The 16,146-nt window shown below is 46.2% G+C and overlaps 1 protein-coding gene across 1 annotated transcript in view; it reads left to right on the top strand.

Moving 5' to 3' along the window:
- LOC144123740 (uncharacterized) overlaps positions 1–16,146 on the top strand; it is a 189,058-nt gene that overhangs the window by 144,111 nt on the left and 28,801 nt on the right. The window contains exons 38-39 of the mRNA XM_077656508.1: positions 6,430–6,514; positions 7,666–8,039. Of these exons, the coding sequence (XP_077512634.1) occupies positions 6,430–6,514; positions 7,666–8,039 (459 nt within the window). The remainder of the gene's footprint in view (positions 1–6,429; positions 6,515–7,665; positions 8,040–16,146) is intronic.

Below are 16,146 nucleotides of genomic sequence, written 5' to 3'. Positions count from 1 at the left end.
TATCTTACCTTGAGATTCTCCTCTTCTTAGGCATGTACGCTTTGGAGCGGGTATGAAACAACTGTTTATCTTTTTTCTGGCAGCCAGACATTACGTTTAAGGCTGGAATTAATACACTAGCGAATACAAGTGGCACGGAAACACCGCTTCAATGCACCGTGCATACAATGCATTCACGAACACCAACACAGTCAGAGATCAAAAGTGAACTTCTCTCCAAAGAGAGGATCTTAAGGTAAGGTCATAATGGAGGATGCAGATGCAGGATGCAAAAGGAGCATGATTCACTGCACATCGCCGTTCACTTTTATACTGTTCTCCATCTCTAGGTTTCCCAGGTTCAGGACGTCTCCGCCAGGGTGGGAGTGGCCTAAAGCTTGCATTCTCATGCACAGACTCGCACGCACCAACTGACACCTCCGCACACATGGACACGCCCCTAGCATAAGTTGAGCACGAGGGAAAGGGGGATGCGGTCGGGACACTACCGGGCTGGTAGGTGACGTCAGCTGGGCTGCCAACTCTTCCACGGTCAACGAACAATATTCTCTCTTCGAAGAAGCCGACGCGCTAAGCCGGAAGGGAAGATTCCCCAGAATCTTGCTCCCCGTTTTGGTCCCACGTCACGACCGGGCAAAGCGCAGTAATGGCACCACGCTGACATATGGGTCCACCCAGTGCAGCAGCACTCAGTGCGGCCTGGGAGTGATCGTCGTCAAGTTGCTAATGATGAGACCCGCTGGTGCCGATCTTAGCAATGTGCATCCGTCTGGCCCTGTTTGGCGTCTGGCCTGACTCGAGATGGTGACGAGAAGGCACTCACTACTTGCCGTGTTTACGACTTAAAAACAAAAAAAATTCTTTATGCTTCTATATTTGAATCAAGTTTTTATTTGCTTATTTTGTGAATTTTTATTTATGCATCTCTGGAAATGGTGCCAATCAACAATGCTGACTTAGTTGACGCACGTGACTACGGCTCGGATGGAACGGCATTTTGGGTATAATACCCTGGGCACAGCGCGAGCCTCCGAAACGTCCAAATTTCATATGCCAATATTGGAGGCATGAAAAGAACAGCCACAAACTCAAAAGATTGTTGGCCATTATGCCGGTTGTTGAATCATATTACTAAAGCTCTTACATAGCTATCCCACGAAGCCAAGCGTTTGTTTCAATAGTATTCTAACTCTATGGTTTCAGTTGGTTGAAGTGCTCAGGACTCCACGAAACGTGGGGGGAAAAACGGCATTTGAGCATGACTTATCAGTCAAAATTATGTCATAAAAGCACTCACAAATTGTTGAGAAACTACTTGAGTACACACAAAAATCTCTTTTTTTATATAAGGAGTGATGTTAGGCCATGTAAAAAAATGGATGCGAAAGGACCCGTAGTTTCGGTTAGAGTCGCATCAAGCCAAATCAGTCTCCTTCACTGGCTTATGCTAGGCACCATACTTCCGCTACTTCCGCTTATGATCTTTCCCATGGATGGAAAAACGTGACTTTTCCACCAGCGCAACGGCTCTAGTTCATTTTACCAGTACGAACCGCTGCAGCCGTTGTCTTGGGAGCTTCCGTGGGTGTCAGTGCATCATCATGATTCATGCGCATGCAGTGCAGGGAAATACAAACCTCTGGCACGTTTTGGTTGTTCGGCGGGCATCATGAATCCTTCGCACAGCGGCGGTAGAGGCATTGTCGGCGAGTCAGCAGTGATGGTAGTGCTAACCGTTGTGTGTTCGATCACGATGGTAAAAATAGAAATGTCTTTACAGACACGAAAAATTGCAGGGAGGAAGCGGTACCCGCCCACTCTGTCTCTTGCTTTGCAACGGACGGCGCGTTTTTCGGCGAGCTGGCTTTGTGAACCATGACTTAGTCACGGCGTCACAGCTGCTGATTGCAGCTGCCGGATTTGATTCGCAGATGAGCCGGCACAACGTGGGCACCGATGCAGTGCTGCATGTTAACTAAAAAAAATTATCGCTGTGACATATGGTAGTATGTGCACTAGGGATACCTGATTATGATGTTTGAGATAACCTCACATTTTCATGTCTCTACTCAGTAGTTTCGCTAGCTGTGATGTTATCCCAAGTTCTTATGCTTACTGTTCGCGCAGTCCATTTCAACGGGTATCACACCCCACGACTGGAAAGTGGGGAAGGTCGTTCCAGTCCACAAGTCGGGTAAAAAAGATTCGCCACTTAACTACTGCCCCATATCACTAACCAGCATACCCTGCAAGCTCATGGAACACATCATTTACTCTTTAACAATGCAGTTTCTGGACTCAAATACTTTCTTCCATTCATCACAACACGGATTTCGTAAAGGATACTCCTGTGAAACTCAATTAGCTATCTTCGTTCATGACCTGCATGCCAACCTTGACGCTAACCTCCAAACTGACGCAATCTTCCTCGACTTTGCTAAGGCTTTTGACAAGGTACCCCACAACCGCCTATTTCTGAAACTTTCCTGCCTAAGCTTGCATCCTGACATACTAGCATGGATAAAAGAATTTTTGACTCACCGTTCCCAATCAGTCGTCATTAATAATCAAATGTCTAACTTATTACCAGTTTCCTCAGGGGTGCCCCAAGGATCCGTCCTAGGGCCTCTTTTGTTTCTAATTTATATTAACGACCTACCTCAGAAATTAGGTTGCCATATTCGGATGTTTGCCGACGATTGCGTTATTTACAAAACAGTTACTGACTCCATTAACCAGCAATCCCTACAAGATAACCTAAATCTGGTACAAAACTGGTGCAACGACTGGCTAATGACACTTAACATAAACAAATGCAAGTATATATCTTTCCACCATTGCAGTAATCCTCTCCTGTTCCCCTACTCTATCTCTAACGTTCCTGTCGACCCTGTCCAATCATATAAATATCTCGGTGTTCATCTTAGTCATGACCTCACGTGGAATAGCCATATCGCGAACATTATTTCATCTGCTAACAAAACGCTTGGCTTCTTAAAGCATCATCTCCACTCTGCCCCCTAGCATGCTAAGCTACTCGCATACAAATCACTAGTTCGATCAAAATTAGAATACGCATCGCCCATCTGGTCTCCGAAACAAGTATACCTTACTAACTCACTTGAATCAGTTCAGAATAGGGCAACTAGATTCATTCATTCCTCATACTCTTTTGATATCAGCATGTCAGCTCTGACATCGCAGTCCAATCTACCTACTCTTGCACTTCGTCGCCACATTGCTAGTTTATCCCTATTTCATAAATTCTTTTATTCCGAGCTATCACAGGAACCCTGTATCTGCCCTCCCCCACCACGCTTTTCTCTTCGCACCGGACATCAGCAGCAGGTATCTCGGCCACGAGCATGCACAACAACTTTTTCTTCATCATTCTTTCCCTGGACTGCTAGCGACTGGAACGGCCTTCCCCATGAACTTGCTGCCATCACATGCCAAACTATGTTTCTTAACCAAATTACGCGTTTGCTTGCATCACGATAATCATTTTTCTTTGTATAACTCGTTCAATTTTTGTGTACTTTTTCTGTTGTTAGTCTATATGTGTCCCACCCCTTATGTAATACCCTCACACGAGGGTCTCTAAGGAAATAAAGTGAAAGTGAAAGTGAAAGTGAAAGGCTGCTGAGCCCAAGGATGTTGAATCGAGTCCTGGCCGTGGTGGCCGCATCTCGATGGAGAGCAAATGTAAAAACGCTCATGGGCTGTGCGTTGTATGCGCACATTGTATCCATTTGGCCAAGATTAATACGGAGTCCTTCGCTATGGCGTCTCTTATAGCCCATGCGCAGCTTTGAGTGAGTGACAATACCTGCCTTTAAGATTTAAATAAACTATATACATGGATGTGTGCGAAAGTTCCCAACTTGTTTATGGAACAATTCCCAGTTGATTCCAGCTGTAACCAAATGGAAACCAGTTTGAGCAGTTAAGATCTTTCCCCTGGAATACGACTAGCCACATTTTAAATGCGAACTGTGCTTTTGTTTCGTTCTGGAAATTTATTGTATGGCAAATAAGGTTTCATATACAAACGTCAACTTATGGCCTGTGTACAGCTGTGGTCCAAGGAGAGGGTTGAGTCGAGCTGGTTGGTTCATGTTGAACGGTATGACAAAACAGCGCTGACGGACGGGACGGAAGAAGAGACAGACACATGCGCTGGTGTCTGTCTCCTCTTCCATCCCGTCTGTCAGTGCTGTTTCGTCGCAACGTTCAGCTGTGGTTAATAGTCATCTGACTATATGGTTTACTTCTAAGCCTTGAATTGAAACTTTAACGTCTCCAACGACCAAACTAAATGGTGAGGGCGAGGGTCTTCTTCACATCGCTCAGATTTCTTCAATTCCCCCACCACATGGCTCAAGCACGAGCAATTTCATTTGGACTGTCAAGGGTTTTTAAACGGGATATCTGAGCTCAGTATTTCCAGTTGCGGATAAACGCACCTTATGTTATTTTCATGCACTGCAAAACAATGTTGCTGAAATATGAATTGTATCTTGACAAAGAATATGTCTGGCTGAAATAAGACGGAGCCATGGCAATAAAGAAAACAAGCACCATGGGTTCTCTGTTTCATACTAGTCCACCGCTGTGGTTAATGATGACCTGTAGCACTGTCAGTGCTTGCATTTAACCTGTATCTCTAACGAATTTTCTATTTCAAAAGGAGCAAGACTAAGCAGGCATACTCAACTATAATAATAATGTAAGCGCATAGAGCGGTACATAACCGAATAAGCCCCCAAAAAGGCTGGAACTGTCCACGGAGGTTGACAAATGGCGCCGGCCTTTCTTGATCACGGTACAAGCTTCCGCCAAGCTCTCTAATGATCGACTTCCCAGGCCCTTCCCAAGCGCTTCTTTATATTTAGCCACTGGAATGGACCACTTTTCCAGTAACGTCCTGCGCATGCTCAAAGCCTCCTCGTTCACCAATTTTGACGCCTGAATTTTTGAACAGGGGAGGAGTTTGCTGAACGCGCTTTTCCACGATGTCCCCTCGATGCGACAAACTACTGCACACTAATGGACCATCTGGAAAAATCTGTAAGTCAGCTTTCCGCAAGGCTTGTTTTCCTACCAAAAGTTCTCATTCTGAGACGACACTCTCGCATTCTTTGTGCAGTCGGGGTCCCCCTTCTGAGTAACTTCTGGAATATCGCCATTTGACTTCAAGATGGCCCAGAGAGGGGGTTGGGTGGGTGGACCGGTGTCAACCTCCTGTAGCACCGCAGTAGAGGTTTGGCAGGAAATGCAAGGAAATGGGCTTTGCTTCCGTGATGGCAGGATTGGGCTTATACTAAACTTTCTTAGAATTTTGTGCTGAACAAATTATACTGACCCCGCACTGTCGGGCCAACTTCTTCCCTTCACCCCTCCGTACCCCTAGCCCGAACAATGAACAGCCGAACAGCCACTTCGCGATGACAAAGATCGGTGTCCCCCCTTTTCGTGCGCCACGCTGAGCAATGACACATCCGACTCACAAAGACGACGGTCATGGGGACTCCCGGAAAACTTCCCTTTGCATATGTTAATGGACTTCGCCAGTTTTTAGCAAAGGAAAAGTGAAGCCAGCTCCCTGCTTCTGCTGCTACTGCGAATTGGTACCTGTGCCAGAGTGTTTTTATTGTTAAAATTGCTGTTCTATGAAAACCAAAATAAGGGCTAGCACTGTTCCAGAGACTTGAGGGTGTCTTCAACATGTAGTTTCCTACTGGGACGTCATGGGAATGCAGAGGTCGTAGGTTTGGTTACAGCAAAAAAAGCAGGAATTCAGGTGGGAGAGGGGCTGAGCCCCCTCATGAGAATACTGGGGGGGAGGTGGCTCTGGGGTCCCCCTGCACCCCCCTGTTCCGGCATCCCTGGAGCCCAACTTTTCTTGAAAAACTGTTGCATTGCAGCCGGAAGCCTTTGTGTTATATAACAGTCCAAAAACAGATTTTGAGCATTAAGAAATGGCTGGCGGCAGGAGCCCACATCTGCAGTCTCTTTGATGACCTAATTTTGGGCAGAGAAATTCCAGGTGTGCTTTTACAGCTCTACAGTGAAGAATATACTGTAATTTTCAGTCTACAGTCCACGGGCTAAACGTGTTTAAAAGTTGAAATTCTGTGCTTTGCGAACTATTCATCGGTGGGTACTACGCAGTATTCTTTTTCAGTATCATCGAATATAGCATGAAATTCCCAGATGGTCCTCCATTACGAGGTTATGTGGTACTTATGCTGTGCTGGTTGCACAGCTTGCTCCTGTGGATTATGCGCACCTGATGCGGATAATCTAGCAGAATGAAAGTTTGTTTTTAGTAAAAATTGAGTCCTTTTGAAAGCAATATCTCTTGCTAAGCCTCAACATACTGCAAAAAGTCTGCCGCTGTGAGCACTGACACTATCTTCATTGCAGGTTTCTGGTCGACGCGAACTTTTTGTGTCTCCAGATGACGGCTGCAGCTGTCTTGGTTTCAATTTTTGTGACTTACCCAACTCAGGTAAGTCCATTCCTCGTTTTTAAAGCTGTCCACTGTACTGGCACAGTAGTTATTCTTGTATTGATATATGGGTGGGAAAAGGAAATGATTCGCAGTGTCATAATGGTTAAATGCGGGCGTCATGATGAGACCAGTGGAAAAAACGATATAGCCTTGCCAAAATTATGACAAAATGTTTAGTTCTTTCGTAATGACAAATTTTTCCATATTCTTGTGGTATTTTCTGTACTGCTGTAGGATTGTCGCGAATTGGTAACGCGTCCCCATGTGTAGAAGGAAGCGGCGGAAGGGAGTCAGGTGGTGGTAGGAGCCGAGAGGAACACAGGGAGACGCCGGTGGTCTCCCGTAGCCCAAAGAACTTGGCAGCCGCAGGAAAAATGTAGCCAGGTCTCGTCAACAGCGTCACGAAATGCCGGAGGTTTCAAGTAGGCTATCCAAGAGCGCCTTTTGGCAGCACGGACCCTCAGTCCATCGGCTGCCACCTCCACACTTGCAAAGAATGCAGTAGGCTTACGTCGGTGATCCAAGAGAGGTCACGGCAGCTTGGACCCAACGTGCGACGGCTGCCCCCTCCACGCTTGAATGACACCACCTCCGGTGCACTGTCTCACTCCACACCTCGGTTTTCTAACACGTCAGCTCTCTGCTCCTCGTGCTCGCCACGCTCTTTGTCGCCGTTGCCTCAAACACCCCCTTTGCACGCGCACATGTGCGATGCTGGGCTGGCATGCGCAACGCTGACACACCACTGTCGACATACCGCGTTCACAAATCCTCCGAGGATCTTTGGTGCACCTCACACATTCCCCCCCTTCAAAAAAGTCTTTTCGCAGAAAAAACTGCCGTCGGTGCACACAACACCAATGTTCACGTGGGAAGCAGACAAATGCCGTTGATGCACCAAAACTAATGTTCACATGGTAAACTGCGAAGTTAGATGCCAAAGCAGATTATCTGCCGCTACTTTATTTCAGAATAATTTTGTTTCTTTTTTTGTTTTTCACCTGACGTTTTCATTCAACTTCTCAACGACAGTGCATTTCATAGGTTTTCCTGCAAGGACCCATGTAATCTTTTGTGTGAACACCTTGTCCCGCTGTTATAAGGGTAATGCCGTGCAGTAACAACCTGCCTCATGCTTCCTTGCCTAGGCCTGCATGGTGTCGCTGTCCAAGAGCGTGCGCTCGTTCCTCTGCCATCCGCCGCACGGCGCTGTCGTCTCGTTGCCGTGCGTGTGCAACGCCACTCTGCAGCGGCTTCACAGGCGCATCGCCCGCTTCATGGCAGAGCAGTCGCGTCCACTGGCGGTGCGGTACAACGAGCATCGCCGCCACCCGGCGGATGGCGTGTTCAGCTCCAAGTGCAGGCGTTGTGGCATTGCGGCCAACAATCCGGGATCCTTGGGAGGAGCTCGATTGGGACCCGGCCGCCTGTTGCACCACCTGGTGCGCTATCCATCCGAAAGGAAGCTCATCGCTTTCCGAAGGCGGTGCCTGGCCATTGCTGCAGCCTTCAGGGCGGCGAGGTACAACCAGTGCGGTTTCTGTGACAGCTACCACTTCTGCAAATTTTACTACTATTGCTATTACTACTACAACCACCACTTCTACTACTACTATTATGCCTGCAACCACTCTTGCCTTTGTGAGGATTTCATCACGTGCCTTCACATCGATTCTTTCTCAGAGAATGGATTTCACATGCATGCTTGGCATCCGCCTCCAGCGTGTGCACTGAGGGTGCTTTTGTTAATAAACATTATGCGAACTGACTTTTCATCATATTCTGCTATCCTTTCTTATGGTGCACTTTAAAGCTTCAGTCCTTGTTCATTCAGTGATGAACACGTTAGTTTTCATTGTCTTTAAGTTTTGGAAACTTACTGCATGGCAAGATTATCGAAAGCTGGAGGTCATACAACAATTAAAACCTACTGGGTGATCGCATGCATAGCCAGTTGCAACCTGCTCCAGTGCTTCTCTCACTATTTCAGCACTGTGCCGAAATTGCTTGGTAAAAACAAGTTCTCTTACCACGTTAGCAAAGGCAGAGTCAGGGTCTCGTATTCATGAACTCACTTCCCCAACATAACCCTCCCCGTGGTGCTGACATCACCTTTATTGTTCATAGCATCTGAATGCAGACCTGGTTCAGCAGCAGCGAGAAAACGAGAGTGCCACGTCTAACACACGTAACCAACAGTTGCAGACACAGTAGTAGTGCGAATGAACACTACATTAGCATCTGTTAAACACAAAGGCCCTCAAACGATTCACTGCATTACCTCTTCATGTGATAAGAAAGAACTAGTCCGTGCTGGCAGGCCCATAAGAAAACCAATGGATGCGTTCGATACTTTTCTGGTTTACTTTAGTTGGTTTATGACATTAACCAGTAAAAATGCCGATAGTGCGGAAAGAGTATGCATACTTGATATATATATAGACTTGTTATATAGCTCTTGCCCATACTTAAAGGGGCACAAACACAAAATTTCAAATGCAAAAAAACGATATGATTGATGTCGTGAGTGTAAGGAGATGCCTTCTAGCAAATTTCAGTCACAGGTGCCCAGTGGAACCAATTTATTAGGATTTTGAATATTGTCCGAGGAGCGGCTCTGCATTTTGACCCACATCCAGTGACATCAAGGTACAGTTGGCCCATTTGTTTTGACGTCACCGAACCCAGTAGTTCAATTCACAGGAACAACCAAAGCTTGCCCGTGACACTGACGTTACCAGAAGGTTGTAGCCCAGGTTGGCCGGTCTGTCCTGACGTCAGGGTGCACTGCAGAAGTGGCGCCGACCGAAACAAACTGCCGGTACAAAATTGTTTGCATATAATTATTCACACTGAGCACTAGCATTTTGAGCTCATGTTCATGATTACTAGGCCTGTAGGCCTCTTTCAAGAAAAAAAAAACAGACACCCAAAAGCTCTCTTTGTACTCCTGACCACACTCAGTTCAACAATTTGCTGTACTCCGCCGGTTGTCAAGCAGCGTTGCTGTAACATACAGCCCAAAAAAGTTTCCAAAAGACTCATTAAAGGTATAGTTGCTATCACGCAGTGTCAGCACGCCTCTCTCTGCCGTGCTGTCGCCGAGGCTTTTTTTCCTCATACCTCGGATGACAAGCCTTCGCAAGCAAAATTTTCTTTTTCTTGTTCCCATTTTAAGGGAGGCACCGAGTGCGCGTGTCGTCTCGATACACCATCACGATGCATCGCGCTGTGTGTGACACAGATATGGGCTCCGTGCGCTGGTATGGTGGCGCCAGCAGCGACCACATCGCCAGCGCCGCCTCGTGGCACTCGCCGCGTTAACCGGACGCTCAGTCACGGCCGGTCTCTCGAAGGGAGAGCGCGCGCGTCCCCTCGAGACTGGCCGTGGTGGCCCTGCGCCTTCCTCCATGCCCAATGCGTTAGCGCCAGCCCGGCCGCATAGCAGACGCGCACTGACCGCGATGCCATTCTAAGTCAACGCCTTCTTCTCTGCGGATTTCAACGCATTGAAAGCATTGACGCCACCGCTGCTGCATTTCGTTTTTGGGCTGATCACCGATTCCGAGCAACCATGATTGTGTTGCAGTCCCGACGGCACTGCAATATCTGGCAGCGCAGTTGAGCTTATTGAGATTAATTAAGTACCTTTACAGTTCGAGAAACAAGGCTCTGACCAAAATAATGAAATCAGCTATGTAATTTACATCCACTGTGACATCGACTCTGTGAATGGTCGGCTAGAAATGCGAAAAACGCAAACTTACTACACATAAATATCAGATGATAGTGCTCTACATCCTGCACGATTGACCCTGCTTTACTTTATATATTTCCCTCAGAGGAGCATAGCTCTAAGCATACAAAAAGACGATGGGTTTCTTGGTAAGTATCTTCCACGGTTAGAGCAGTTTCATCTCAGGAATTTCATGAAGGCACCAATTACATGAATTGTTTTGGTCGTATTTCTCTTTTGGTAAATACTTAACTATAGAAAGGCCGCCGCGGTGGCTCGGCGGTTATGGTGCTCAGCTGCTGACCCAAATGACTCGTGTTCGATCCTGGTTGCGGCGGTCGCATTTCGGTGAAGGCAAAATTCTAGAGGCCCGCGTACTGCGCGATGTCAGTGCACGTTAAAGAACTCCAAGTAGTTGCAATTATCTGGAACCTCCTACTATGGCGCCCCTTATAGTCTTCGTTGCATTGGGACGATAAACCTAATTAAAATCAAAAGATTAATTCCCGAAATTAAGGGTTTAGTGATGTTGTGAAATCCAAGAAATATATAGAGAAATTTGAACCACTCTCTATTTTTCTTTTTATTCGTCTAGAACAGGATTTGAGATCTCATAAATGCAACAAATAAAGATACAAAATTTTAAACCACTGAAGGAAATAAAATGATGCAAATAAATACACAAAAGCTTAGGTGAAACAATGTGAAAAACGACATAAGCACTCTCAAAAGTACGACGTCGCTCCCACTGCATACACACACGCACGAAAAAAAAACTAGAAACAAAATTGACACGTTGAACCACAGATGAGCATAACAAACGAAGACTTAAACTTCAGATGCTAGCTCCAAGAACTTCACCGTAGGTCATTTCCTGTGACTGACTGAACGCATTCCTTCACTCTACATAAAGCAGCTCCTACCAATGATGTCACGTTCGAAACACCCCAGTCAATGTAAACCATTTCCCAGTTCACTGCCATGAATTTAATTCCACAGTGCACTCATTTCCAGCTAGCATACCCTCTGTGCATGAACGAGCATGCACGATGTCCAAGAAAAGCGTTTAAATATATTCGGTACTTTGACTGCAGTGTTTTTATAGCTGTTATGACATTGAGTAAACACAGCAGTAAGTAGAGCACCCATAATTATCCAAGTTTGTTTTCGCCTTCGAACGAAACACCTCACCGCTCGCCTCGCTCACTGCAAACTGAACCAGAGAGCTGCGTTGGCTGCGTCCGCCTTTCGCCACCGCTGTTAACCAGGTGGCGCCACTCGCGCGCACCAAACTGCAGCGCACGGAGCCCATAACTGGCGAAGGGTGCACAGCAATACACGAGGTTCCCGGAAGGGCGTGAAAATATGAAGAAACGGTAAAGGGTAAAATGGTAAAAGGTATACGAAGTGCAAACAAACAGCACAGGATGCAAATTACAAAGACGCATAAACAGGTCAAAGGAAGTAACTGAAGCTTGCTTGTTTTTTGTGTACAAAAAGGAACGGTACAACGAAAAACGCGAGCACTGGATGAGACATCGTAAAAAATTATGGGACACTTACCATAAAAACCCGCGTATAATACGAACCCGAATATAATACGAGGTGAAGTTTTAGAGACGCGAAATGGAAAAAAAAAGTTTTACCCTCATATAATATGAGTGACGAAAGCTCAGAGAAGACATTTATTCGAATCGCATCCCGCACTTCACTTGAATCACTTTCATCTTCAGCAGCGCTTAGGACATTTCTTTGTCCGACAAATCATCCCAAATGTACTCATCTTCCATGCCATCGAGGGCGCTTGAGATGCCGCACTTCTTAAAAGCATGATGCGCAAGATCTTCTTTGATGGCCGCCCACGCGTCCACGATCCATTTGCACAGTGTGGCTGGTGAAGCCCGCCTTAGCTGCCCGGTTGGCGTCACTGCAGGCGTCACTGCATCCACCCTGAGTAGCACCGCTTGATTGTGTCCTTGAAGGGTTTGTTTACACAAATGGTTCTCTTGACGACACCAAACTGCCTTCCGGACGCACTGTTGCCGATGTTCTCCGCAGCTAAAATCACTTTTCGCTAGAAAAAAGCCGAGTACTGTTTTCGAGACCTTGGCATCTTGCTCCCAAAAAACATTCACTTCAAGAAGTGTGGCTTAATTGCGAGCACGCGCGTTGTCAACAGGCACACGGCACCAGTGATGCCAACTCAGGTCAACGTTTTATCCCTAAAATGAACCCCCAAAAATCCCTAGATTGAATAAAAATCCCTAGCTTTTAGTTGTTTACTTGTTAATGTGGCGATTACAGCTTTAACAAAGTCTCAACGCAGTTCACGCTTTATTCCATGTCTTGTACATTTTATCAGAGATAAATAAATGTGTGTTAGCCGCAACTGTAGCTTTTTTCTTAATTTTGTTGTAGAGCCACTATGCATAGAAGGTCCACAGAAGGCATCACCTGATAAAGGGGGAGTCAGCAACGACGCTCTCCTGACTCCCCCTCTATCTGAAGTAAAATTCGATCAAACGAGTCCTGTTTCACCGCACCGCCTTTTGAGCTGCTCCTTCAGCAGGCTCATCTTTACGCGCAAAGAACCCTTGCAGCCTTTTGTAAATAGAATGGAGTTGATCCCAAGTTGAAAGAGCTGGCATTGTCTGCTAAGCCCCCTTAACGCATCAAAGTATTTTGTTCAGACAACATTAAAAGTCTTTTTAAGATGCAGACAGAAAGACGAACACGTTTGACTTCGTGAAAGCTCCCTTCTCGCCTCAAACAGAACACTCAGAAGCGGTGAAATGGCGTACCTCACCGCCCAGTACTTTATCAAAGTTTCAATCAAAGATCGTCAAATAGTTGGAGCGACTAAGAAATGACATCACGAGAACTTGACATCCCCAAAAATGTAGTCTTGCTAGTTATATAGCAGTGATTCAGACGTAGAGTTGGTAATTACAAAATCAGAAAATGGTTCCTTAAAACTGAGAATATATATGTTGTTTTGGAATTGAGCAGCACGTTGAAACGAAGCGGTCTAGCAAACGTGGATAATGCTTTTCTTTTAAAAAAAAGCTGCACAGATCGAAGCACTTTCTTCAATAACATAAAAACACGTACGATGCAAATGATCCTGTATTCAGAAATAACGTAAACGCACGTGCAGTGTCGATGCGGACGCTTTAAGACATATCTTTCTTAACTCTCTAGAATTATTATATGGCACACGAACAAGGAATTAGACACGCACACAATCTTAAAGTCTTAATCATTGTACATATCTTTGTTCATCCTCTTAAAATGAGAAGGAGTGATGTTGAACTTGTAACAGCAGCTGTCCATCAAGGCTCTTTTTGCGTGCAGCAAACCGCACAACGCTTCTGTTGACAATCTGTTTCTCTGCTTTGTTTTCTGCAAGTTGACTTGCGAAAACACGCGTTCGACAGCGGCGCTGGAGTGTGGCAGGCACAAAAGGTTCTTCATGAAACTTGACAGCAAGGGGTACTCTTGTGAACCGTCTCCTTTTTTCATTTGAGACACTTTGTCCCAGAACTGGCTCGCAGTCAAGTCAGCGTAGTCGCTCAGCTCCGTTTTGCGGAGAAGTCGCCATTCCCTGTCCAGTTCATTCACTTTGTTTTCTTTCACTATTAGAGGAAAGGAGACCGCAAGCGACGCGATTGATGGCACTGTCTTTCCCAGGACAACTTTCGGGTCTATGACTCGAAGGTTTTTCATTTGTTCACTTTTTAGGGGGAATCGCAGGTAGATCTGATGAGCTGCTTCAATAAAAAACTCTAAACACCGCAGCCGAAAGTTGTGAACCTGATTATCATTTAAGCCGTGCGTGTTACCGGCTAGAGCGGCAGCTGGCTTTGCTCCGAGGTAAATTTCTTCCAATGGCAGGAACTTGGCTGGGTATTTGTACCGCACATCGGACAACGCTGTGGCCTCAAAGTAGTCCCGCTTCGTGTAGCATTCAAGTATGCATTTCAGCATGACCGAAACTTTTTCATGGAGCAAGTGGATTCTGGTTTCTTCAGACTGCATTTCCTTATTTAGGTTAGTGAAAAAAGGCAGGACATACTCAAGGAACTCGAGGTAGAGTTTCGTTGACGGGTCAATCAGTTTTTCCAGAATGGTTTCTGCAGCAAGCAGGCGGTCGTCAGTGGCGGCTTTTTTGAAAAACAAAATTAGGGCAGGCATCTGCTCAAGTAAGCGTGTCACAACAACTTGTAGAGACAGCCACCTTGTTTGGCTTGGGTGCAACAGCTTGTGTGGTTTCACCTCTGCAAGCTTCTGGAATTCTTGGAAGGCAGATGTCTGCTTCGGCGACCAAAAGTAGTTGAAAACATCGCGTGCCAGATCCTCAACTCCTCTCGGAAGTGTTTTACATGCATGCGAGGCGCACAGATGGAACAAATGACAAACGCACTTCATTATGAAGAGGCCTGGAATTTCTGCCTGTAGCAGCGACGCGACGGAATGATGTGCACCCATCATCACGTTCGCTCCGTCGGCCGCAAAACCAATCAAATTTTTTTCGTATGGAATTTTCGCAGCACTGAACACTGTCTTCAAGCTAGTGTAGAGAGAGCTGGCAGTAGCATCACTGAGTGGTACCAAGTCCAAAAACGCATCCATTATGCCGCCGTCGACGTTCATTACTCGGGCGACGAGGGACAGACGCTTCACCGTTGCCTTGTCAGTGGATTCGTCGACTAGAAGGGAGAACTTCTGTTTGCGCAAAAGCTCACAGAGCTCTTCGCGACTCTCCTCTCCAAGCACATTCTTTATGATGGCAGCGCACTTTGTCCGGCGGCAACTTAAGTTCTTTGCAATCTGCGAGTCGTCACACGACGCTTTGACAATTAACATCAACTAAATGCCCCATGGCATTAAAGGGTAGATTGTGTTCCGTGATAAACGCCGCAAGTCTTATTTCAGCCTCTTTGACAGATTTGTCTACTTGAGTTTATCCACTTATTGAAGGCATGGATGTCAGCGCGCGGGTCGATTGCAAGCTCGCAGCGCTTTTTTTGTGTTTGGAGCTCGCAAGGTGGCGGTCGATTTCGAATTTTCCCCCTTTGTAATCGGATCTGCATGCTTTGCAGGAAAAGAACAAGGGCCCTTTTTTACTGGCTGACAACCAGCCTCTGTACTTTGGATCCGCCTCCCATTTTGTCAAATATTTTTGGTCGTATGCTTTCGCTTTCTTCTTGCTTGGCTCACCTTCCTCAAAGTCTCCCGGTCCAGAAGTTGCCATCTGACATGCAGCACGTTTGAACCGATAAGGTACGCGGTGAGTGTAGACGTAGCGCGTTGATCCAGGCAATACAAGTCAAAACTCAACTTTTTTCTTTCGTAGAGCAGCAGTCACTCGTAGCGCCAGTGATGACACGCACGATTAAACAGTTTGAAAGTCATATGGCTTCGTTTCTCCTCTCGGTGCTACAGCCGATTATTTCGCGTTGCAGAACTGCTGTCGCCATCTATCGGCTTGGCACAACACCAAAAATAGAGGAACAGTAACTAAGATTTTTCATAGTTTTTTCTGTTCGAAAGGCAGTATAATCAGATACGAACTATAAGGCCTCAAAATCCCTAGATTTCACAAAAAGACGCTAAATCCCTAAAGCAAAGAGAAATTCTCTAGATCTAGGGATAAATCTCTAGGGTTGGCAACACTGCACGGCACACCACTACCTCCGGCACACCCAACGGATCAACGACATCGGGTCGTCGTTTGTCGAGAGTAACGAAGCCAAGCCGTACGCACCAGTAACAAAGCCAAGCCGTTTGCACCAGTAACAAAGCCAAGCCGTAGGCATGCCGCAATAACGAAACCAAAACTTTGAGCAACCTCGAAACTTTTTGTTCGGATCCACAAATAGTACCATGCGGA

The sequence above is a fragment of the Amblyomma americanum genome, chromosome 3, assembly GCF_052857255.1.
Source record: "Amblyomma americanum isolate KBUSLIRL-KWMA chromosome 3, ASM5285725v1, whole genome shotgun sequence".
Lineage (NCBI taxonomy): Eukaryota > Metazoa > Arthropoda > Arachnida > Ixodida > Ixodidae > Amblyomma > Amblyomma americanum.
Note: the sequence above shows the minus strand (reverse complement) of the source record. Positions and strands in the feature narration are given on the sequence as shown.